This window comes from Rana temporaria, chromosome 8 (genome assembly GCF_905171775.1).
Source record: "Rana temporaria chromosome 8, aRanTem1.1, whole genome shotgun sequence".
Lineage (NCBI taxonomy): Eukaryota > Metazoa > Chordata > Amphibia > Anura > Ranidae > Rana > Rana temporaria.
Window position 1 is genome coordinate 51,814,562 of NC_053496.1, and position 23,308 is coordinate 51,837,869.

General features: G+C 44.3%; 1 protein-coding gene across 2 annotated transcripts in view; it reads left to right on the plus strand.

Annotated features, from left to right (window-relative positions):
• The window catches only part of MYOF (myoferlin), a 517,119-nt gene that overhangs the window by 305,844 nt on the left and 187,967 nt on the right, over positions 1–23,308 (plus strand). For both annotated transcript variants that reach the window (XM_040361780.1, XM_040361785.1), the window contains 9 exons: positions 9,280–9,330; positions 12,138–12,168; positions 12,588–12,703; positions 14,621–14,747; positions 15,558–15,661; positions 15,755–15,823; positions 17,949–17,992; positions 18,338–18,420; positions 20,623–20,661. In XM_040361780.1, coding sequence (XP_040217714.1) covers positions 9,280–9,330; positions 12,138–12,168; positions 12,588–12,703; positions 14,621–14,747; positions 15,558–15,661; positions 15,755–15,823; positions 17,949–17,992; positions 18,338–18,420; positions 20,623–20,661 — 664 coding nt within the window. The remainder of the gene's footprint in view (positions 1–9,279; positions 9,331–12,137; positions 12,169–12,587; positions 12,704–14,620; positions 14,748–15,557; positions 15,662–15,754; positions 15,824–17,948; positions 17,993–18,337; positions 18,421–20,622; positions 20,662–23,308) is intronic.

The window sequence follows — 23,308 nt, forward strand, 5'->3', positions numbered from 1 at the left end:
CTCCTACGAGCTTCTTCGAGCTCTGCATTGGTGGAGCCGCGTCTATCACATGTCAGGCTCTCCGAGTGTTCGGCTGGTTTCTGGATTGTCCTGAAATCGGGGTTGATTCCGTCTCAGGGACTGGAATACCTGGGACTAGTCCTGGATTCCGCCGGGGCAGGAGTGTTTTTCTCCTAACGGAAAAACTTCAGACTCTGCTATCTGCTGTGCAGCAGTTGCCGACCCAGAAGCGGTCATCTCTGCGATTCTGCAGGAAGATTCTGGGTCAGTTGGTAGCCTCTTTCGAGGGAACTGCTGTCACGATGGGACTAGCTTCCGTCATCTCTGGATTACCAGATTCAATTGAGTCATCTGATCATGTCTCCCCTGGTGTGGTGGCTGGCGTTTCCGGTGCTTCGGGCCGAAAAGTCATTTTTCTGCAGGCCACAGGACAGTGGTCACGACGGATGCCCAGTCAGCCCAGGTGGAGTCCTGCCTACTGATCAACGTTCTGGAGCTCCGAGCAATCAAGCTTTGCCTTGCCAGGTGGTCCCTGGATCTAAAGGGCCGACCGGTCAGGATCCTGTCCGATAACACCACGGCCGTGGCATAGGTTGATCATCAGGGAGGCACACGGAGTTCTGTTGCAGCGACGGGGGTCGCGCACATCCTTTCGGTGGGCCGAAGGGTCCGTTCCGGCTCTATCGGCCGGGTACATTCCGGGAATACGGAATTGGCTAGCCGACTACCTAAGTTGCACTGCACTGGGCCAAGGAGAGTGGTCTCTCCACCCGCAGGTGTTTCGGGGGTCTGTTCCGAAAGTGGGGCACTCCGGACGTGGACCTACTAGCGTCCCGTCTCTATCGGTAGGTGCCACGGTTCGTGGCCAGGTTTAAGGACCCGTGGGCGGACACGTCAGGAGCGTTGGTGGCTCCTTGGGGTCACTGTCGCCTACTTTACACCTTCCCTCCTCGGAAGCTTCTTCCTCACCTGCTGCGCAGAGTGGAAGCTGTAGGGATTCCATCAGTCCTGATTGCCCCAGATTGGCCGCGTCGCTTCTGGTACGCGGACCTGATGCGTCTGGTGGCAGACGCCTCCTAGCGTCTTCCCCTGGGAATTGATTTTCTGTTACAGGGTCCGATCTTCCACCCTGTTTCACAGCCAGCGGCGTGGCTGTTGAGAGCCAGGGGCTTAAGGACCGAGGCCTATTGGGCTCGGTGGTCTCTACCGTGCTGCCTGCACGGAAGTCTACCTCACGTAGGTTTTTTCCTCATACATGGAAGGCCTACTTCTCTGTGTGTGGGGAGATGAACTGGCACTCTCGTAGATGCGTTGTGTACAGGATTCTGCTGTCTTTGCAGCAGGGAGTGGTTCAGGCTCTCGCCTTACGTACGGTTAGGAGCCAGATTTCTGCTCTGGCTGTTTTTACTTGCAGCGACCCTTGGCATCACACTCCTGGGTGCGTGTACGTTGGGTCAGGGGGTCTGGCAGGTGGCCCCTCCGGTGCGCCCTCCATTACCCCCATGGGACTTGAATTTAGTCCTTTCAGTGCTTCGGGATGCTCCCTTTGAGGACATTCGGGAGGTTTTTTGTTTATTGTCACAAAAGGTGATTTTATTTCTGGTAGCAATTACCTCGATCAGACGGGTGTCTGTCTGTTCTGGTGACCTTGTCTTGCAAGGCTCCCTGCTTGGTCATCCGTAAGGATGAGGTGGTGCTGCGGCCGCAGCCGTTTTTTCTCCCTAAGGTCGTTTTGGCTTTTCACTTGGATGTGGACATTGTTCTTCCATCCTTATGTCCTTGGCCGAAATGCCAAGAGGAGGCCACTTTGCATCCTCTGGATGTGGTTCGGGCCCTACGAGTGTACTTGTATGTTACGGTTCCGTTCCGGAAGTCGGGCTCACTGTTTGTGTCGGTGGCTGGCCCTACAAGAGGGCCTGGCAGTCTCGTCGGCCACCGTTCCTAGGTGGTTCCGACGGATTGTGCTTCAGGCCTATGCCCTGAAGGGGCGTGCGCCCCCTTTCGGGTTAATGGCTCATTTGACCAGGACGATCGGGGCCTCTTGGGCTTTCCGGCATCATGCCTCTGTGTTACAGCGGTGTTAGGATGCATCCTGGTCATCAATCCACGCTGTTTCAAAGTTTTACGAGGTGGATGTGTGTGCATCTTTTGATGCCTTCCTCAGCCGCAGGTGTTACGGGCGGCAGTTTATGTTTGGAGTTTCTCCGTTGAGCAACTCCGGTTTTTGTTTGGGGTGTAACCTGGTTTGCTGTGTTACTTTCCCACCCCTCGAATTTTTTGACACTGCTTGGGGACGTCCCTAATGTCAATGAAGGCTGTGTCCGTCTATGAACGGAAGAGAAAATAGGATTTTTGTACTCACCGTAAAATCCATTTCTCTGAGTTCATAGACGGACACAGCACCCACCCTCCTTGGTTTGTACTGCTTGTTACGGACTGAGGCTCCTAGAGGAGGGTGTGGGTTATGCCTGGGGGAGCCACGCCCCCTGGGAGGAGCGGCACGAAGGAAAGGTTTTAACACTTTAAGTGCTGTTAAATTCTGCCTAAACTCTCCTGGTAGGAAGAAGCATAACCCTAATGTCAATGAAGGCTGTGTCCATCTATGAACTCAGAGAAATGGATTTTACGGTGAGTACAAAAATCCTATTTTTTCCCAGCAGCTTAGGGGCATTAGGAAAACCTATTTACCCTAGCCAGATTTTTTACTCCTTGCTACAACAGTTGGTTGTTGTTTTGCAGAGTACCTCGGTATTGTATCATGGCTCCCAAGGGCTCAGGAACTAATGGTGCAAAAAATGCTAAAAAACAGAAGGGTTTCCCCTCTGATTCTGAGGATCCCAGTCAGGCTATGCCAGTTCTATCCTTACCTGATAATCCAGAGGAGGTCGCCTTGGATGAGCCATTGGGTGTTTTGGGTGCTTTGGCTGGCCCTAACCTACCCAGCCCTATGTTTGTCACAGAGGATATGCTAGCTACCTCTGAGTGGGCTAGAACAAAGATTGACAGCTCTGATTGCAAATTCTTTTCCAGGCAAAAAGCGGACTAGATCCCCATCGCCTAAACTCATATCCTCGGATGCTGAGATTCTCTCCCCTGAGGAATACAAATCTCAGGAGGATCAAGTGGAACAGAACCTGGAGGGTTCAGATATTGAGAAAACCACCATAGAAGAACCATTTTCAGCCTCCCAGGTGGAGAGTCTGTGGATCCAGTCTTTAACAGACATGGTCCGTTTGGCATTTAAATTGCCTTTGTTAGGGCCTCAAGTCCCTGCGGTGTCTTCTTTGGGCTCCTTAAAGGCGCCGCTGAGTAATGCGCTGTTTCCAGTCCATCCTCTTTTAGAGGATCTGATCTTTCAGGATTGGGTACGGCCTGACAGAATATTCATACCTCCTAAGAGGTTTTCTGTCCTTTACCCTATAGAAGAAAAATTTGCAAAGAAATGGGCGCTCCCGGCTGTGGACGCAGCCATCTCCTGCGTAAATAAATCCTTGACTTGCCCGGTGGAGAACATACAAATGTTCAAGGATCCGGTCGATAAACGATTAGAAAAGCTCTTGAAGGCTTCCTTTACTATGGCAGGAGCAGTGGTGCAGCCTGCAGTAGCTGCTATTGGCGTTTGTCAAGCGTTAAAGGATCAGACAAAACAGATGTTAAAGGACATTCCGGCTCAGCAGGCACGAGAATTAGCCGACCTCCCCAGAGCCCTGTGTTTCGCGGTGGATGCTATAAAAGATTCCATCCAGCAGGCTTCCCGTTTGTCACTGTTCTTAGTGCACATGCAAAGGCTCTTGTGGCTAAAGAATTGGTCGGCCGAGACTCCATGTAAAAAACTCTTGGCGGGCTTCCCCTTTCAGGGAGGAACACTTTTTGGAGAGGATTTGGATAAATGCATACAGACGATATCAAGTGGCAAGAGTACGCTTTTGCCAGTCAAAAAGAGATCTCGTGGCCCCACGTTTATGCGACAGCTGTCTCCAGCGCTGGGGCCTTCGGCCTTCAGGCAGTATCGACGGCCTCCTGCGCGATAAAACTATGGTAATAAGTCGCAGGGACAGGCCTCAGGTGGCAAGAGACCATGGTCAGCTTTATGAAGGGGCGCTAATCGAGTGGGGGGGAAGGCTTAGTTTCTTTGCAGAAGTTTGGGAAGCCAATGTCCCCGACAAGTGGGTCCTTTCCTTGGTAGCCACAGGCTACAAGATAGAATTTCTGCAGTTACCCCTTCCTCATTTTCAGGAATCAAGAGTTCCGAAAGATCCGGTAAAGAAAGCGTCTCTGCTGGCAGCTTTGGATCGCCTTCTATACCAGGGGGTAATCATAGAGGTGCCAGCCCAGGATCGCGGGCGAGGTTTTTACTCCAACCTGTTTATCATACCAAAGCCTAATGGCAATGTCGGGCCAAGCCTGGATCTAAAAGGTCTAAATTCTTACCTAAGGGTTCGCTCCTTTCGGACGGAATCAGTACGGTCGGCAGCAGCTGCCTTGCAGCAGGACGATTATCTAGCCTATATAGACATAAAGGACGCGTACCTACATGTACCAATTTTTCAGGGGCATCAAAAGTTCTTGCGCTTTGCAATCGCGGGATGCCACTACCAATTTGTAGCTCTCCCCTTCGGGCTAGCCGCTAGCAACAGCCCCCCGGGTGTTCACGAAGGACCTGGCTCCCATCTTAGCCAACCTAAGGACTCAAGGAATTTCGATCCTAGCTTACTTGGACGACCTCCTTATCACAGATCACTCTGCTTCCGGCCTAAATCGAGCAGTAGCCCCTACGGTTCAGTACCTCAAGGTATTCGGTTGGGTTCTAAACCGGGAGAAATCGGCCTTGCAACCCACAAAACGGTTGGAATACCTCGGCATGCTGCTAGACACGGAACAGCAGAGAGTGTTCTTACCTTTAGCAAAGGTATCAAAGAATTAATCCAGTTGGTTCTGGGCAAAAAAGAACCAGCCATTCGCTTATGTATGCGGTTGCCGGGCAAACTGGTAGCCACTTTCGAGGCAGTGCCTTATGCTCAGGTTCACACGCGAGTTCTACAGGCAGCCATTTTGTCGGCTTGGAGCAAAAAGCCACAAGCCCTGCGAACCTTTGACCCTCTCGTCAAAAGTTCGCCAAAGTCTCTGCTGGTGGCTAAACCCTCAGAATCTTCTGAAGGGAAAATCTTTCAGTCCCATCATCTGGAAGATAGTGACCACAGATGCCAGTCTAAAAGGCTGGGGAACGGTCTTGGACGGGCACACTCAGCAGGGGACTTGGGTGGAGTCGGAGAGACTACTGCCCATCAATGTCTTGGAAATCAGAGCTGCATGGTTAGCCTTGAAGGCATGGACACCCAAGCTACGAGGGTCTCCAGTGAGAGTGCAGTCCGACAATGCCACAGCGGTGGCATATATAAACCATCAGGGGGGCACGAGGAGTCGAGCTGCCCAAAGGGAGGTGAACTTGATTTTTCTATGGGCAGAGGCGCATGTGCCATGCATCTCGGCAATCTTTATTCCCGGAGTGGACAACTTACAGGCGGACTTCTTAAGTCGTCAGCAACTGGTTCCAGGGGAATGGTCTCTCCATCCCCAAGTCTTTCAAGAAATCTGCCAGAAATGGGGTTTCCCGGATGTAGATATCATGGCATCAAGATTCAACAAGAAGCTGAACAGGTTTATGTCACGGACAAGGGATCCTCTGGCCTGTGGAACCGATGCGTTAGTTTGCCCTTGGCATCAGTTCAATCTACTGTATGCTTTTCCCCGTTACAATTATTGCCCCGCCTGCTGCGCAGGATCAGGGTAGAGAGCAGACCAGTGATTCTGTTAGCCCCAGCATGGCCCCGGAGGTCATGGTACTCACTAATCGTGAGAATGTCAGTGGGAGAGCCGTGGACCCTTCCGCTGCGTCCAGACCTACTCTCTCAAGGCCCGATCCTCCACCCTGCCTTACGACATCTAAATTTGACGGCTTGGCGGCTGAATCCCTGATTCTCAGGGGTAGAGACCTGTCCAGCCAGGTAACTTCTACTTTGATTAAGGCTAGAAAGCCGGTCTCCAGGGTAATTTATTACAGAGTTTGGAGAGCCTACGTAGTCTGGTGTGAATCCCAAAGATGGCACCCCCGCAAGTACACCATTGACAGAGTGTTACGTTTCCTACAGCTAGGAGTGGACAAAAACTTGGCCTTAAGCACTATCAAGGGACAGTTTTCAGCCTTGTCAGTGTGGTTCCAGAGGCCTTTGGCTACTCACTCTCTAGTTAAGACTTTCTTGCAGGGGGTCTTACGCATTAATCCCCCTATCAAATCACCGCTGTGTCCATGGGACTTAAATCTTGTGTTGTCAGCTCTGCAGAAGCAGCCCTTTGAGCCCCTGGCTGAGGTTCCGTTAGTATTGCTAACTAGAAAGTTAGTGTTTTTGGTTGCTATGGCCTCTGCTAGAAGAGTATCGGAGCCGTCGGCCTTGTCTTGTAGAGAACCATACCTCATTCTGCATAAGGACAGGGTGGTTCTCCGTCCGCATCCATCTTTTCTGCCAAAGGTTGTGTCCAGTTTTCACTTAAACCAGGATTTGATCCTACCATCCTTCTTTCCGAAGCCCACTTCTAGAAAGGAGGGCTTGCTGCATACCTTGGATATTGTCAGGGCCATGAAGGCCTACCTTAAGGCTACAGAAAAGATTCGAAAGACAGATATTTTGTTCATCCTGCCAGAGGGGCCCAAGATGGGTCAGGCGGCAGCAAAAGCTACCATCGCTGGATGGATTAAACCGTTAATCAGTTAGGCCTACGGCTTGAAGGGGTTGCCCCCTCCTTTATCAATTAAGGCCCATTCTACTAGGGCCATGAGCGCCTCCTGGGCAGCACACCACCAGATCTCTATGGCTCAGGTTTGCAAGGCAGCGACCTGGTCATCGGTCCACACGTTCACAAAGTTTTACCAATTGGACGTTAGAAGGAGGGCCAATACAGCCTTTGGGCAGGCAGTGCTGCAGGCTGCGATTTGAGATCCTCGGGATCTGGGGCACCCTTGGTTAATTAATAAATTAATTGATACATTTTTTGTTGGATTTAATTTGGATTTATTTTGATTTAAATAGTTATTTCTGAATTAAGTCTTCTTGATTGAGATGTCTCCCTCCCCTCATTAAAGCATTGCTTTCGGACATCCCGTATAGTAATGACTATGCCGCTCTGTGTCCCGTGATGTACGATAAAGAAAAAGGGATTTTTATATACAGCTTACCTGTAAAATCCTTTTCTTGAAGTACATCACGGGACACAGAGCTCCCACCCCTCTTATGGGGAAGGTTTTTTGGGAGGCATACTGCTTGCTACAAAACTGAGGTACTCTATGGGAGGGGGTTATATAGGAAGGGGACTTCCTGTTTGAGATTGCCAGTGTCCATCACCTGAAGGTACTCCATATAACCCGTATAGTAATGACTATGCCGCTCTGTCCCGTGATGTACTTCAAGAAAAGGATTTTACAGGTAAGCTGTATATAAAAATCCCTTTTTCCTTTGCTTGTACATGATTGGATGATGCAAGTCAGCAGAGCTTCTGCTCATTTACGAAATTCTACTTATTTGCAAAGTGCACAGTCTATTTGACTTTAGTAAACTGACCCCATTGTTTGATTAATATTTTTGAGGATTTTTTCCTGATGTTGGTAGTAGACATCTTACAAATATCGTAATGGTGCTTTAGGCCTCACTCATACTGTTCCCAGGCCAATTTGAGATTTTGACGAGGCTCCAAATTCTACTGCATAGCTATTCCTATTATAAAGTGTGCAGTTTGAGCTCATAAAATGATTTATTGTATAACAAAGTTAGGATTACAGTTGCATGCACATTATTAAAGGGGTTGTAAAGGTTTGTTTTTTATTTTCTAAATAGGTTCCTTTAACTAGTAGCCGACCGCGCACCGTCATTATACGGCGGCAGGTCGGCTCTCCTGAGCCCGTAGCTATACGTCCTATCGTATAGCCGCCACTAGGGGGCGCGTGCGCGCCGCCCCCCGCTCGCCCCCGACTCCCGTGCGTGTGCCCGGCGGGCGCGATCGCCGCCGGGCACACGCGATCGCTCGGTACAGAGCGGGGAACGGGAGCTGTGTGTGTAAACACACAGCTCTCGTTCCTGTCAGCAGGGGAAATGCTGATTTTCTGTTCATACAATGTATGAACAGAAAATCAGTGTTTCCCCTAGTGAGGCCACCCCCCCCCCCCACAGTAAGAACACACCCAGGCATACTTAACCCCTTCCCCGCCCCCTAGTGTTAACCCCTTCACTGCCAGTGGCATTTTTATAGTAATCTAATGCATTTTTATAGCACTGATCGCTATAAAAATGCCAATGGTCCCAAAAATGTGTCAAAAATGTCCGAAGTGTCCGCCATAATGTCGCAATACCGAAAAAAAAATCGCTGATCGCCGCCATTACTAGTAAAAAAAATATTAATAAAAATGCCATAAAAATACCCCCTATTTTGTAAACGCTATAACTTTTGCGCAAACCAATCAATAAACGCTTATTGCGATTTTTTTTACGAAAAATATGTAGAAGAATACGTATCGGCCTAAACTGAGGAAAAAAAATGTTTTTTTATATATTTTTGGGGGATATTTATTACAGCAAAAAGTAAAAAATATTCATTTTTTTCAAAATTGTCGCTCTATTTTTGTTTATAGCGCAAAAAATAAAAAACGCAGAGGTGATCAAATACCACCAAAAGAAAGCTCTATTTGTGGGAAAAAAAGGACGCCAATTTTGTTTGGGAGCCACGTCGCACGACCGCGCAATTGTCTGTTAAAGCGACGCAGTCCCGAATCGCAAAAAGTACTCTGGTCTTTAGGCAGCAATATGTTCCGGGGGGTAAGTGGTTAAGCTAGTGCATTGTTGGTTCACTTACCTTTTCCTTCAATTTCCCTTCTAAATGTGTTTTTGTCTGAATTTCTCACTTCCTGTTTCTCCTCAGTAAGCTTGCCCCCCATCATCCGAGCCGTTCTAGCTGGGGGTTAGTCAGCCAGAACAGCTTACTGAGGAAGAACAGGAAGTGAGTAATTCAGACTAAGAAAAAAGACTTTTAGAAGGGAAATCTTAGGAAAAGGTAAGTGAACCAACAATGCACTAGCTTAGAGGAACCTATTTAAAAAATAAACAAACCTTTACAACCCCTTTAATGTTTTGTAGTAGCTGATATTTCGTCTTGCCCAGAAAACGCTTTGCCGTCTGTATGTAGTCACCACTTTTTGTATAAAACCTACTATGTTTTATTTTTTTTCTACTACAGTTATTCAACTCTGGGTCTATTCGAGCTGACAGTTTAATAGGAGAATTCAAGGTAATAAAAAAAAAAAAAGGCTCTGCAGAGAGCAGGGACTGCATAGGTTTGTTCTCTGTGCTGGAAAAAGGAGTAGCTCTCGTCTGTTATTTTTTTTTGTTGGTAAAATAAAACTAGTGTGATGGGGCTTTGCCATGACTGTTTTGGGTTCCAAAATGTTTCACAAAACTGACGCAAACCACAAAATGTAACTCTTGGCCTAAACCTTTACCTAACCTGTAAAAGTAAATATGACTTAAAGCGGTTGTAAACCTTAATCACTTTTACCTACAGGTAAGCCTATAACAAGGCTTACCTGTAGGTAAAAAGAATATCTCCGAAACCTGTACGGTTTAGGAGATATTCCCCTCGCAATGCGGGCGGCGCATGCGCAGGGGGGGATCCACGGCGGAAGATCCGGCAGCCGCCGGACCTTGCCGATTTTAAATCGTGACGTCATCGCCGCTCCAGCCAATCACAGCGCTGGAGCGGCGCCGCTCCAGCCAATCACAGCGATGGAGCGGCGATACCCGGAAGACACGCCGGAGCAAGATGACATCTCGCTCGGCGTGAACCAGGTAAGTGTTGTTCACCTCGTTTTGAGGTAAGTATTTCATAATCAGCTATTATGCGGTGCATACTAGCTGATTATGCATTTTGCCTTGCAGGTAAAAAAAAAAAAAAAATTATATATGCGGTTTACAACCGCTTTAAGCAGCATTAAAATCAAAAGCAAATGTTTATTATATTAAAGCTTACCGATTTCTTATGAGATGGCTGCATTGTATTTATTATTTAAATGTTCCATTCTTTTCAAGTGTTGTTCCAAGCTGTTTTTCTACAGAACAAGCTGTAGCAGCTAGGGACTTGAGACAAACCATTTACCACTGACAGAACTGCTTAAAATGGTCACCTTTCACCTCTAAATCCGGGGGCACTATAATACAGGAGGTGTACGACTAGCAGGATCACTGGGTGAAATCTTGGGGGGGGGGGGGGGGGGAAGAGAACTAATGCAGCCACCACATCTAATCATTAACCTCTTGACCACCGCCCCATGTCAAAAAGACGTCCTCTTTTTAAAGTTGAATATCTCGATAACGGCAGCAGCTGCTGCCACAACCGAGATATTCATCTTTTCAGGGGGCGGTGGTGTACACGATAACGGCGGTCTCCGCGGCGGATTCGCCGCAAAATCGCCGTTATCGGTGGCGGGAGAGGGGCCCCCCCCCCTCCCGCCGCTCTCCCGCGCCCTCCGCCGCTTACCGGAGCCGTCGGTAGCGGCGGAGGGGATCGGATGTGTCCGGCAGCTGAGCGGGGACGGGACTGAAGGAGAAATCTCCTTCACCCGTCCTCATAGCTCTGCTGGGCGGAAGTGACGTCAAAACGTCAGTCCCGCCCAGCCTCTTAAAGAAACATTTTTTTTTTTGTCATTTGAAAAAATGACATTTTTTTTTTTTTTTTGCATTTAAGTCTAATTATGAGATCTGAGGTCTTTTTGACCCCAGATCTCATATTTAAGAGGACCTGTCATGCTTTTTTCTATTACAAGGGATGTTTACATTCCTTGTAATAGGAATAAAAGTGATCAATTTTTTTTTTTTTTTTTTTTCAGTGTAAAAAATTATAAAACTAAATAAAAATAAATAAGAAAACCCCAAAAAAATTTTTTAAAGCGCCCCGTCCCGACGAGCTCGCGCGCAGAAGCAAACGCATACGCAAGTAGCGCCCGCATATGAAAACGGTATTCAAACCACACAAGTGAGGTATCGCCGCGATCGTTAGAGTGAGAGCAATAATTCTAGCCCTAGACCTACTCTGCAACTCAAAAAATGCAACCTGTAGAATTTTTTAAACGTCGCCTATCGAGATTTTTAAGGTTAAAAGTTTAATGTTATAATGTTTGGGGGTTCTGATTAATTTTCTAGCAAAAAAATTGTGATTTTCACATGAAGGAGAGAAGTGCCAGAATTCACCTGGTGGGCAAGTGGTTAATAAGCTACAATATATTACATATTTTTTTTTTTTTTTTATGTTTGTTTAATACCTATTATTTAAACTATTCCTGAACCCATTTTGACCAGACCTCGTAACCCTAAACCAGAACCCATACATTATCATTTGCCACCAGGTATGCAAACTGGTGCTCATGTAAAACTTGTGTAAAACTAATACAAATGTTTTTCCATCGAATACAACTAATCTGGAGTGGAAGCCTGGGGATATTACCCTTCATTGGTGAACTGGCTTCTAATGTTTTGAGATTTGTGGGAACGCCCTCCACAGGCATAACTACACTTTATTATTATAGAGGGGGTCACTGCAAAGCTACAGGCAACACAACTTATGGTTTTAGTGTGATTGTGCTACATGTTGGATTCAAACCACTGAAAAATGGTTAAGTCTATTGGGCCAAGTAAGCCCCTGGCTTCTTAAAGTTTTTGGATGCTTCAAAAATTAGGATCTTTCTGTTCAATCTCCAAGAGTATTTACTTTAAATGGACACATTTTCTCACCGCTCCAGGTGAGCCCTGTGAGCAATCAAGGGCTGTTGAACCACCAAGGTGCTGGCAATGCTGATGATAGCACAATAGAAGAACGAAAACTGGATAGCCGCACTCCGAATCACTTAAAAAAGTTGTCTTTATTTTTCAACTGTACACACAGTCACTGCAACCAACAAAACACAGTATGGCCGACGCGTTTCGCACTTACAGTTAGTGCTTAGTCATGGCATGGTTCTTCTATTGTGCTATTTACTTTAAATGCATTGTGAATTTCTGTCTTGGAAGAAAGTATAACAAATTTTGTTTCTTTTACAATTCTAGCTTGATGTTGGATTTGTATACGATGAACCAAGTAAGATTTTTTTTATTTTTTTATTATGCTGTTGTAGTACAAAACTTATTTCCCTGCTTTAAAAGGATTCTATAGTGTTCCTTTATGCATTTTCCTTTTATTAAGCTCAAACTGTATTTTTTTTTTCTCAGAAGTATGACATATATTACACATTCATATTTTACATTTACTTCTTGTAGCCATGGGGGTGGCTATCTAACACAATAGCTGCAGTTTTATGGGCTCATTCTGTTTAGTGAAGTAGACTAACATAGCAGGGGAATCAGATTACAGACTGCTGCATAGATAGAAATAGTAGTTTCTGGTAACAGGTCCATATATTTCTGTCTAATATACCTGGAAATGTTCCTTATTCAGTCTGACAGTTAGTTTGCCAGTGTGTTTGTGTTATATATATATATATTTTCTTCTCCTAATAGGTCATGCAGTCATGAGAAAGTGGGTCCTGATCCAGGATAATGACGACCAGAATGCCGGGGCTAAGGGATATCTCAAAGTCAGCATGTTTGTTATTGGCACCGGTGACGAGCCACCTGTGAGTTCTGCTGTGATGTACACAATTGTATATGAATGAAAAAATTTACCCTATGCAACTGAGGATGGTTTGGTTATTTGCTGTAATGCAACCAAGCAGAATCCAACCTTGCATGTAAATTGGTCAAACTGGACCTGCAATCTAAGGGACTCTGGGCAGTGGCGGGACATCCAGTGCCCAGTCACAAAGTCACTGGAAGAAAAAATGTATCAGTTAGTGATGTCATTGGAAGGATAAAGGTCCATAGTGACACTGAAAGTAAAAGCTGCCCTTGCATCAGTTGTGTCAATGAAATGAAAAAATGTCCCTGCATCTGTAGTGTCATTGGAAAAAAAAGGCTGCTGCCTCTGCGTCCACTTCTTTAGGATGCATGTACACAACTCTGAGGTGGATGCAAACGCAACAAAAACAGGCTTAACATGAAGGACCGTTCTCAGTCCCCAGTCTGTATGAGCCTAAGGGAGGGTGGTTGGAGGGCAATACAAATGACAGCTCAACTGCCCGTTTTACTGCTCCCCAACTACAAAGTGTAAATGAACCCAGGATGTAGGGTGGTTATGAGAGGGGAGCTCTGGGGCTAACTTGCTCCCCCACCCTCTATGCACTTACAGTTCAGTGTAAGACCGGCAACTACTCAGGAATGAAGAAAGCTGTATCTTCTTCCCTTGTCCCAATCATGTGATATGTACATGACAAGGAGAGGTGGGAAGAAGGGCAATCTGTCCTCATTATCCTTCAGGTGCCTTTGCTGAGAAAGGTGCCTATGTCTTCAGCACAGGCATTGCCCTGCCTTCTCTCTGGCACACTTTACACTGCTATTGGAGGGAGGAAAGAGCAGTATCCCCCCTCCAGCAGCAATTATGACCCCTGCACTGGACTCCAATTTTAATTACCAGAGTGAGGGCACCATCACACCAATCATTCAGGCAGCTGGAGAGCATGGCGCTGACTGCCTCCCAGCCCCTACTATCCAGATGGCGCAACTGCGTCCACAGCAGGCTCCCCCTTCTGCCCTCCATCTCTGCCTTGCCTATGGGGTGCCCTCTCGATTATGCTGCATCGGATCACATAGGGCTCAGATTCAGGAACTATTTTCATTTGAACAATTGTTTTTGTCACATACCTGGTTGAAGAGCCTGACACGCTGAGGAAGGCTTCTTATCCCTCTGACTCGGAGGCACCTGGTGGCAGACAGGAGGCACAGGAGTACAGAGTGGCACGAGTTGTTCGTGCTAGCATCAGGGCTGGATGGACTCTCTGGAACCAGCAATGGAAGACTGTCAGCACAGCGGAGCAGGAATGCCGGGTGGATGCCAGTGAGCATGCAACAGCAGACAGGTACAGTTTGGAAGCAGACAGGTGGTGAGCAGAGGAATATAGACAGAGGCTCGAAGCAGGCAGTCCAGCAGTGATGGGGACAGGGGCAGAGTCGGGCAGACCAGATACATAGGCAGTAGTGAAGTAAGGTTACAGGCTGAGTTGGTAACAAAGCAGCAGCAAGGGGCAAAGGCAGAAGCAAGATCAAAGGCAAGACTGGGTCAGTGTAGAGTTGAGGAGTAGTTAAGCCAAGCCAGAAACCGTAGCTGAATGCAGAGTAACAGGTTGCAGGTATGCACTGGAATGCTGTAGACAAGACGGCACTGAAACCTAGCACAGGCTTGGTTCAAATGGCCTGCTTGGTGCCAATGTGAGTAACACATATGCACATGCCCACAAATATGCATGAGCACATGCACATTTCCTATGCATGTATATGAATATTAATTGGCCTATGCACAGGATGTTGTCCAGAATGAGCCATTTTGTCTGCTGGTATGCCTTTCTTGACAGATTACCTAAATACCATTGATGCATATTGACTAGCTTCACTTGTTTCAAATAACATGGCCATAGCATGTAATGCTTGCTTATTTTCAGGTGGAAAAGAGAGACAAGGAAAATGAAGCTGATGATGTAGAAAGTAATCTCCTCCTTCCTCCTGGAGCAGCACTTAGATGGGTCACCTTCCTCCTGAAAATCTACAGAGCTGAGGATATTCCACAGAGTATGGAGCTATTTCTACATAATGAACCTGTTCCTTTGGTCAGGGTGGTTTAACTTTGCACTTGACATCATTTAGGTTAGGGTTGGGTTAACTCTGCACCATGTATCATTACAAATTGCCACAGCAAGACCATCTCAAAAGTAGACCTACATATATAAAGAATTCATATCGCAACACAATGTCATTGATTTGGGCACTACCTACCAAACTACATCAGGTCTCCTTGTTTTTCTTGGCTTGGTCAAGGTGCCATTATTTTTGAGTGAATGAGTCACAAGATCTTTTTATATGTACATAGACGATTTAAACTAACCATGCTTTGGGTCTACAGAAATCCAGACTTGTACCATGGCCCAGTATTCCACCATGTTTTTTTGGCTATCAGGGGTTAAGAAAGGGCAATAACACTTGCAAATGCTGATAATTTATGCATTTCTAACAATCAGACTCCTAAATAAATCAAAGTGGTCTCATGCAGATATTGATTTCTTCAGAAATTAAGCTGAAGTGTTGAATATTTGTAGATCTACTTAAAAACAAAACAGAGTAAAAAGGATTGTTGAGCAATGCTGCTTTATTTGTTAGGGATTGTAATGTGAGCATACAGCTTGGAAGTGAAAAGTAGAAGGCATGGATCAGCCCCTGACTTCAGGGCCTCAGCAGGTACATTGTTCAGCTAATATAGGTAGCCATTACTGTGTCACACCAATAAAAGCTATGTTTGAAAATACATTTTAATAGATGGATATTTATTAATGTTGAAGTAAAGATAAATGATCACTATGTCCTGTGTCTTTTTTTTTTTTATAGTGGATGATGCTTTTGCACAATCAGTTAAGGAACTGTTTTGGGTAGACTCGGGCAAGAAAAATCGAGTTGACCCATTTGTAGAAGTGGCATTTGCTGGAAAAAAGGTATTTCTGTCACAATATCGAACTACGTGTTACTTTTTTGTTTTTGTGTGATCCCTGTCTATACTTCGTATATTTTTTATTTATATTTTTAAGGTCTCTACTAAAACAATAGAGAAGAATGCAAATCCGGAGTGGAACCAAGCTGTCAATCTTCAGATAAAGGTTGGAGACCATGAAATGCAGGCATAAACAAAATTGTTGGTGCCTGTACAATTCATTGAAAGAATGTTTCATTTCTCCTAAATTGATGAAACTAAAAACAATTGTATTGTGTAAACCTGAATGCCTTTGCTGCATCGGAGGAAAGGAAAGGTGAAGAAAAGATAAATTATTGCATATTCTACAAAGATATTCAAAAATGGCCTGTAGATATTTGTTGGTACCCCTAGAAAAGATTATAAATAAGTGTTTCTAAATAAAATCACAAATGTGTTCTATCTTTTAATCAGCCTATTTAAATTGAGAAATGTAGTCCTTTTTTTTGCTGTTTCGTATTGTTTTGTGCACCACACTGATCATGGACCAGAGATTTGTCTGAGGAGATCAGAAAGAAAATTATAGCCCTTCATTTCAAAGGTAAAGACGGCCTCCGGCTTGAAGTTCCTGTGAACACAGTTGAAAATATTAAGTTTAAGGCCTGTGGGAGTGAAGCCAACCTCCCTGGATGTGGTCGCAGAAAGAAAATAAACCCCAAATTGAACAGAAGGATAGCGTTAATGGTAGGCAAAGAGCCAAGGAAAACTTCCAAAGAGATGTAAGCTGGATTCCATGATGAAGGTACATTGCTGTCTGATGTCACCATCCCTCGCTTTTTGAGCGAAGGGTGCGCTCTAATGAAGAAGACCTAGGAGGACTGCACTGTTGAAAGAAAAACACAAAAAGCCATATTGGCATTTTGGAATTGTTAAAATGCATATTGACAAGGCACAATGTTTCCTGGAGAAAGTCTGTTGGATAAATAGAAAATAATTGAGCTTCAAAGGCAAGCGTTCAAATGCAAATTCACAAAATAGTGGCTGTGAAACATGGAAGAAGCTCCTCCTTTTTTCTTTTTTTTTTCATTCTTAAAGGGTCACTAAAGGAATTTTTTTTTTAGCTTAATAGCTTCCTTTACCTTACTGCAGTACTGGTTTCATGTCCTCATTGTTCGTTTTTGCTTTGAAGTAGCTGTAATTCTGCTGTGATCTCCACACTTCCTGGTTGCCTGTTTCCTTATAACCATGGTACTGAGATTTTCACGGTGGTCTTAGCTGTCATTACTGTGTCTAAAACTCCTCAGATTAATTTTAAAAACAAAACACTGACCTGGATTTGTTTGATTTTGTTCTGTGAGTCTTCCCGACTCACCTCTCACCCGGAACTTCATGTATGTACCTTTTAAAACCGAAAGTGAAACTAGAGGCACAGTATATGATGGATTAAATTCAATTTTTAATCATTTTTAAAAGGAATCAGTTAACTTTTATGTCTCTATACCCAATAAACAGTCATTTCAGCAAAAAAATTTCCTTTGGTGACCCTTTAACAGTTTATTGACAATACATCTGAGCAGATTTCCTTACGTTGGTTTGGTAGGTGCTCTTGAAGATGACCTGGACCTTGGTGGTGTGCGATCCTTGCGTGCCTCACAAGAACGGTTTCTGACCACCTTTCTGTGAATGGCGCAGCTAATACAGTAGTGCAGCTTTGCATAAAGCTTAGGCAGTGCAGGTTTGCTGCATCCAGCAAAAGGTGCCTTAAATTTGTGCAGGAGACAAAAAAAATCTCAAGACATCAAGAAATTTGAGTGTGACATGTACTGCCCATTGTCAGGAATCTGTCACAGGTCATTTCTCCTCCACAGGCTAATGATCCAAACGCACAGCTAATGGCACCCAAGAATAGCTAAGAACAAAACATTCGGCTATTCTAAATTGGCCCTCTGTGATCTCAAATCTGAAACCTGAAGAGCATCTATTGTAAGGGTTGCAATCTGGAGAAATATCGCCCTTCAAACCTGAGATTGCTGGAGCAACTGCTTTAGAAGAGTGGCCCAAATTATTTTAAGATATTTAGTTGAATCAAAAATTAAGTCTAATTTTATTAAATATGGAACAAACCGTGGATGACTATTTTGTCACTTCCAAGTTATTTCAGAGAAAATTGTGGGTTCCTCATTTTTATTTGAATTAATTTATTTGTAGAAGGGCACCAACAAATTTATTCTGTCTGTATATAGACATAAATATACAATATATACATGTCTGTAAATATATATACAATGACAAAATGTGTTTTACTTTTTCAGTTCCCATCTATATGTGAGAATATAAAGCTAACAGTTTTTGACTGGTAAGTAATTGGCAGCTTTACACGATTTTCAAAATGAGTAAACCTGTGACTGGTGGGCTTATTCAGTAAGATTAAAAGCCTATAGCAATAAAAAGCTATTTAATTTACACTGACATTTGATTGCTGTAATGTACTGCAATATATATATTGCCATTGCTGTCTACATATTTATTGAATATGCCATTATGTTATGCGGCCATGAATAACCATTCAATTGTACGGTTTTCGCTGATCAGATTGTGTCAAGGTACCCATACACAGGGTTATTACACTTGCTATTTAGGAATAATACGCTAATGTAATTTGATTAATGAATTGTACGGGTTTATCAAATGCTTTGTGTAGGCACAGTCACTCCAAGAATGATATCATTGGAACAAGTTATTTGAGCTTGTCTACGATTGCTGCTTCTGGTGGTGAAATGGAAGGTGAGATCAATTATGTGGGTTATGACTTCTTCCTTCTATACAGAGTGACCTCTTTACCTTTTTCACGAACCTCTACCCTCCCTTTACTCACCGCTTTGGTAGAACTCTTCTGCATATAATCACATTATGTAATATAAGAATATAAAGAGAACCAAGCCTTAGCACTTTCTGGTCGGACCCTGCCTAAGCTTCCGGATGCACCTAGAAGCTTGGTTTCATCAGATCTTCTCTTGGTAATCTGTTCAACCATTATAGGGAACAGATTATGGGGAGGGGGGCTGTTAAGTCCTAGACCTGTTGAGCTCTAAATAGTTTAACGCTTGTCTATAGCATTGCTGGTTTTGATGTTCAATATTACAGGCATCTGCCACAAAACCAAAATAAAAAAAACACCTTCAAAGAGAAGTCAATGACAGAAGCTGCTTTTTACCAACACTTCTAGTCCCCTGATAAAAAAAAAATGACAATCAAAGGGTTTAACATCAGTGCCCTTGAACTAGCTTGATCTTTATTTTTTGACTGATTCTTTTGTATCATGTATCATGGCTGGTTGCATATTTTTAATGATAAAGTGGGAAAGATGCTGTTTTATGTGTTGTTTTTTTTTTTTCTTTGTCACTGCTTAGTGCAAGAATGTGATCGAGGTGTAGGATGTGCTTTTATTTTTGCTTTAATTTTTTTTGTATGTAGAATTGCCATTTTTATATAGACCATTGCGTTTTTATAAGTTGATAGTAGGCAATATGCAGAAGTATAAAACTTTAAATATCCCCTAGAGCAGGGGTGTCAAACTGGCGGCCCTCCAGCTGTTCCGAAACTCCAATTCCCATCATGCCTCTGCCTGTGAGAATCATGCTTGTAACTGTTAGCCTGTTAGCCTTGCAATGCCTCATGGGACTTGTAGTTTTGCAACAGCTGGAGGGCCGCCAGTTTGACACCCCTGCCCTAGAGGGTTAAAAACACTTACAAGATGGTGGATAAAACAGGCATGTAGCAGGTAAGTGCGTCCAGGAGATGTTCCAGTGGCAGGGCAGTCCCAGTCTGTGATAGTAAAGCTTCCAGGGAAGTCCACAAGATAACAGCCGACTTGTGCTGTGAATGTTCAGGGGACACCATATTGCTGGAGCCTGGGGATGACGTCAGAGGAAGCGAGACAGAAACCAGCATGCAACACAAACAGGGCCGGTCACTGGCTGAAGAAGGAACCAATGAGCCTGTTCCAAAACACGTCCCGCCCCTGACACACTTCCTGTCCACTTCCTGTTTGTGTTCCATGCTGGTTTCTATCTCGCTTCCTCTGACATCATCCCCAGGCTCCAGCTTTATTGTGTCCTCTGAATATTCACAGCACAAGTCGGCTGTTATCTCGTGGACTTCCCTGGAAGCTTTACCATCACAGACTGGGACTGCCCTGCCACTGGAACATCTCCTGGATGCACTTACCTGCTACATGCCTGTTTAATCCATTATCTTGTAAGTGTTTTTAACCCTCTAGGGGATATTAAGTTTTATACTAATGCACTTAGAGGCAGGCACCTTGTTTGTTTTTCTGTTTCCATTAGAGATTGCTTGTCTCCCTGAGTGCTTCCTAAAGTGTGTAAAGATTTGCTACCCTCTCCAACACAGACTTTATCTGTCAGGATTCAAATGCTTGGAGCGCCCTGGATATACACTTTTTTTTTCTGCCTCCAATACTTATTTGAGCCCCATCACGATCCAGTGATGTGCACAAGAGCCTCAGCTCTCCAGGGACTGTCCCTCGTTGGCTGAGACGGTGACGAGAGCCATTGACTCCCACTGCTGTCAAACACAGCCATTGAGCCAGAGAGAGGGGCCGAGCCAAGCCACGGCTGTGTGTGTGAATGAACACAGAGCAGTGGCTTGTGAGCAAGCCTGCTCTGGTGACCCCAATAGCAATCCTTTTTCTCTAGAGGCATTTGGCAGGAAGGAGGGGCCAGGAGCACCGGCGGGGGACCCGAGAAGAGACGGATCTGGGGATGCTCTGATCGAAACCACTGCACAGGGCAGGTAAGTATAATTATTTATTTTTTTTTTGTAAAAACTTGCCTTTAATATTACTTTAGGTTAATATTTTTCAATGTGTCATTTAATTTGTTATAAGATATTAAAAAGGTTATTATGGTTTATTGCACAGTTACTGTAAATCATAACATTTTTAATGGTTTTCTTTTTGCAATATAGAAAGTGACACGATGACATTCGAGTCTTCAGCACTGGAAGGTGTATATTGTGGTGTGATTTTGATTTCATACCCCACTGCCCAAACTGTAGATGCGTCTGTAGAGAAACAAAGAGTTTATTCATAAGAGCAGTGATGAGCAGTTATCCATGGCAACCAATAAGATTTCATCTTAAATTGGTTTAAAGCAGTCAAACGATTGAGGGATTGGTTGCCATGCATTCATTTGCTATGCTCATTTCCCTTTCTTGTACATGGAAAACAGTTTTGGCACTGGGACCCGCAGATATCCTGCTTCTTCACCTGCTTGTGTTTCCTTCATATTTCTGTAAAATACATAAAACAGACTGGATTGTTGTCCTTGCTTTGATCAGGAAAATACAAAATCTATATTTGCCTTAGCACAGCCAAAAGGTGCTATAAATGTTGTCCAATCAGATTCCTGTTATGAGTTTAGTTTCTAGCAGGAACTAGACAAATATCTGGTTTGCTATTTGCATTAAGATATAATTTCCCATGTAGTAATATTTATGAATGGGCTCCACTGCGAAGAAAAACATGGCTTGCATGTATGAAATAAAAAATGAAACGCAGCCACTATGCCCCCCGCTCGCTCACGGTCTGCCCGACACCCTATCTCGGTGGAGCAGCGCTTTTTTAACACACCTGGGTGAACTGCGAGCATAATGCTCTGCGCTTGTAGTTCACCTTTTTTTCTATGGCTCTAATCGGGGCATCAAAAATACACGCCCGCCGCTGTAATTCAGGCGCCCGGCGTCTGTAAAGGGACCAGACGCCTGAATAGGGGGTGGCTACAGTGGCCATGGATAGATTCATGCTATGCAATGCAGGCATCTATCTATGATGCATAAAGGTGGGTGGCTGGAGAGAGGGGGCGGCACCTGTGCACAAGGCTCTGGCCCCTTCCTTTCCTTCACACCCCCTAATTTCTTCCTACCTGGTCCCAGCTCGTTTTCACAAAGCTGACATGATACTGACGCACAAAAGCCCAGTACAATAGGGGTTCACATGCACATAGTAGCCAGAAGTGGCAGTAAAGAGCTCGATGTCTAAACACAATGCCACAGAGAGCACACGCTGTGAGATCGTTTCTGTGAAGCACAGCTTGACTCCCCTTCACCCGTCCTGCCTTCTTCTGGCCTGGGCGGGCCCCTTACAATTGTAATGGCTGTACCCCCCCTGATGGCGGCCCTGGCTATGTATAACAAAACATCAACACAAATGAATAGTGACATTAGCATATAAACATAATAAAGTGCATTGTGCGATGAAACCTTCCATATATGAAAATAGACTTCAATAGTATGACTGTGTAGTCAGTCCAAATAGTGAGTGAAAAACAAGTTCATTCCATTGATGAGTATGAAGAACAATCCAAAAATGGCTTAAAGCGGAGTTCCAGCCTTTTTTTAATGTTTATTAAAAGTCAATAAACAGACACTTACCTTCTCCACTGTCCAGCGACTCCATGGAGCGACCTGTTGGAGCGCCTTGAGGACTGGAGTTGAGAAACACTGTCTTAAGGCCTATACACACAATCAGAAAATCGTACAAAAAAAAAGCTTTAGAAGCAATCGTATGATGATCTGATCGTTTTGATACACCGCCTTCGTCTAAAATTTTCAGAAGGGACAAACTCAAAATGTTTTCTCGTACGATACCAGATTGATTGTACAATTTTTTTTTAAATTGTATTTAACCACTTCAACCCCGGAAGGCTTCCCCACCCCTCCCTTAAGGATAATGACCAGGCCATTTTTTTGCGATACGGCACTGCATCGCTTTAACTGACAATTGCGTGGTCATGCAACGTTGTACCCAAACAAAATTGACGTGTTTTTTTTTTCCCACACAAATAGAGCTTTCTTTTGGTGGTATTTGATCACTTCATACAAAAATACAATACAAATACACTACAACACATGACATCACTTCCAAATTTGTATTCTGTCGTACAAGAATTTTCATAGTTTAGTAAACTCCATTTTCAATCTGGAGTCTAGCATGCAAAAAAATAAATTAAAAATGAACGATCATTTGTGTGATAATCACATGTGTGTGTACTAGGATTTAATTTGGTGTCAAATGCAAGCCGTATTTTCTTCATAGTGGATCTTAAGGCACATATAAATTATTTAGCTCTTTGAAGAAATCAAACAGGTCTACAAGGATCCAGTCCTGTGCAATTTGCATGTTGCTTTACAAGCTCATACTTTGAATTGTCGAATACTAATTTCATAGTACTAATGACTGGTTGTTCTGATCTAACATTTTTCTAAATGCTTTGCTAAGAAATGATTTACACACAACATAAAAAATTTATATTTTTATCCATACTACCGACCATGGTGTTCTGCTAAACAGATACATAGTGCAGTATGTCCGGCTAATATGGTGGGCTTATTTAACCCTATAATTCAAGGATCAATGATGAACATTACCATGACAACAGTCATATTTGCAGCAGGTCATAGTGCAGAAATAATGTTGAAATCGGGAGCACAGTCCTGTATTTATGTGTTACTATAAATTTACTGTAGCAGTATGGGCGTCTTTAGGGTGCAGAGAAGTATTGATCTATTTTTGTAAAGTGATTTATTTTTAGTAAATCTGTAAGAGGTAAATATCCATTGCTGCGATCTCCCATTAAATAGAAAAAATGGGAAA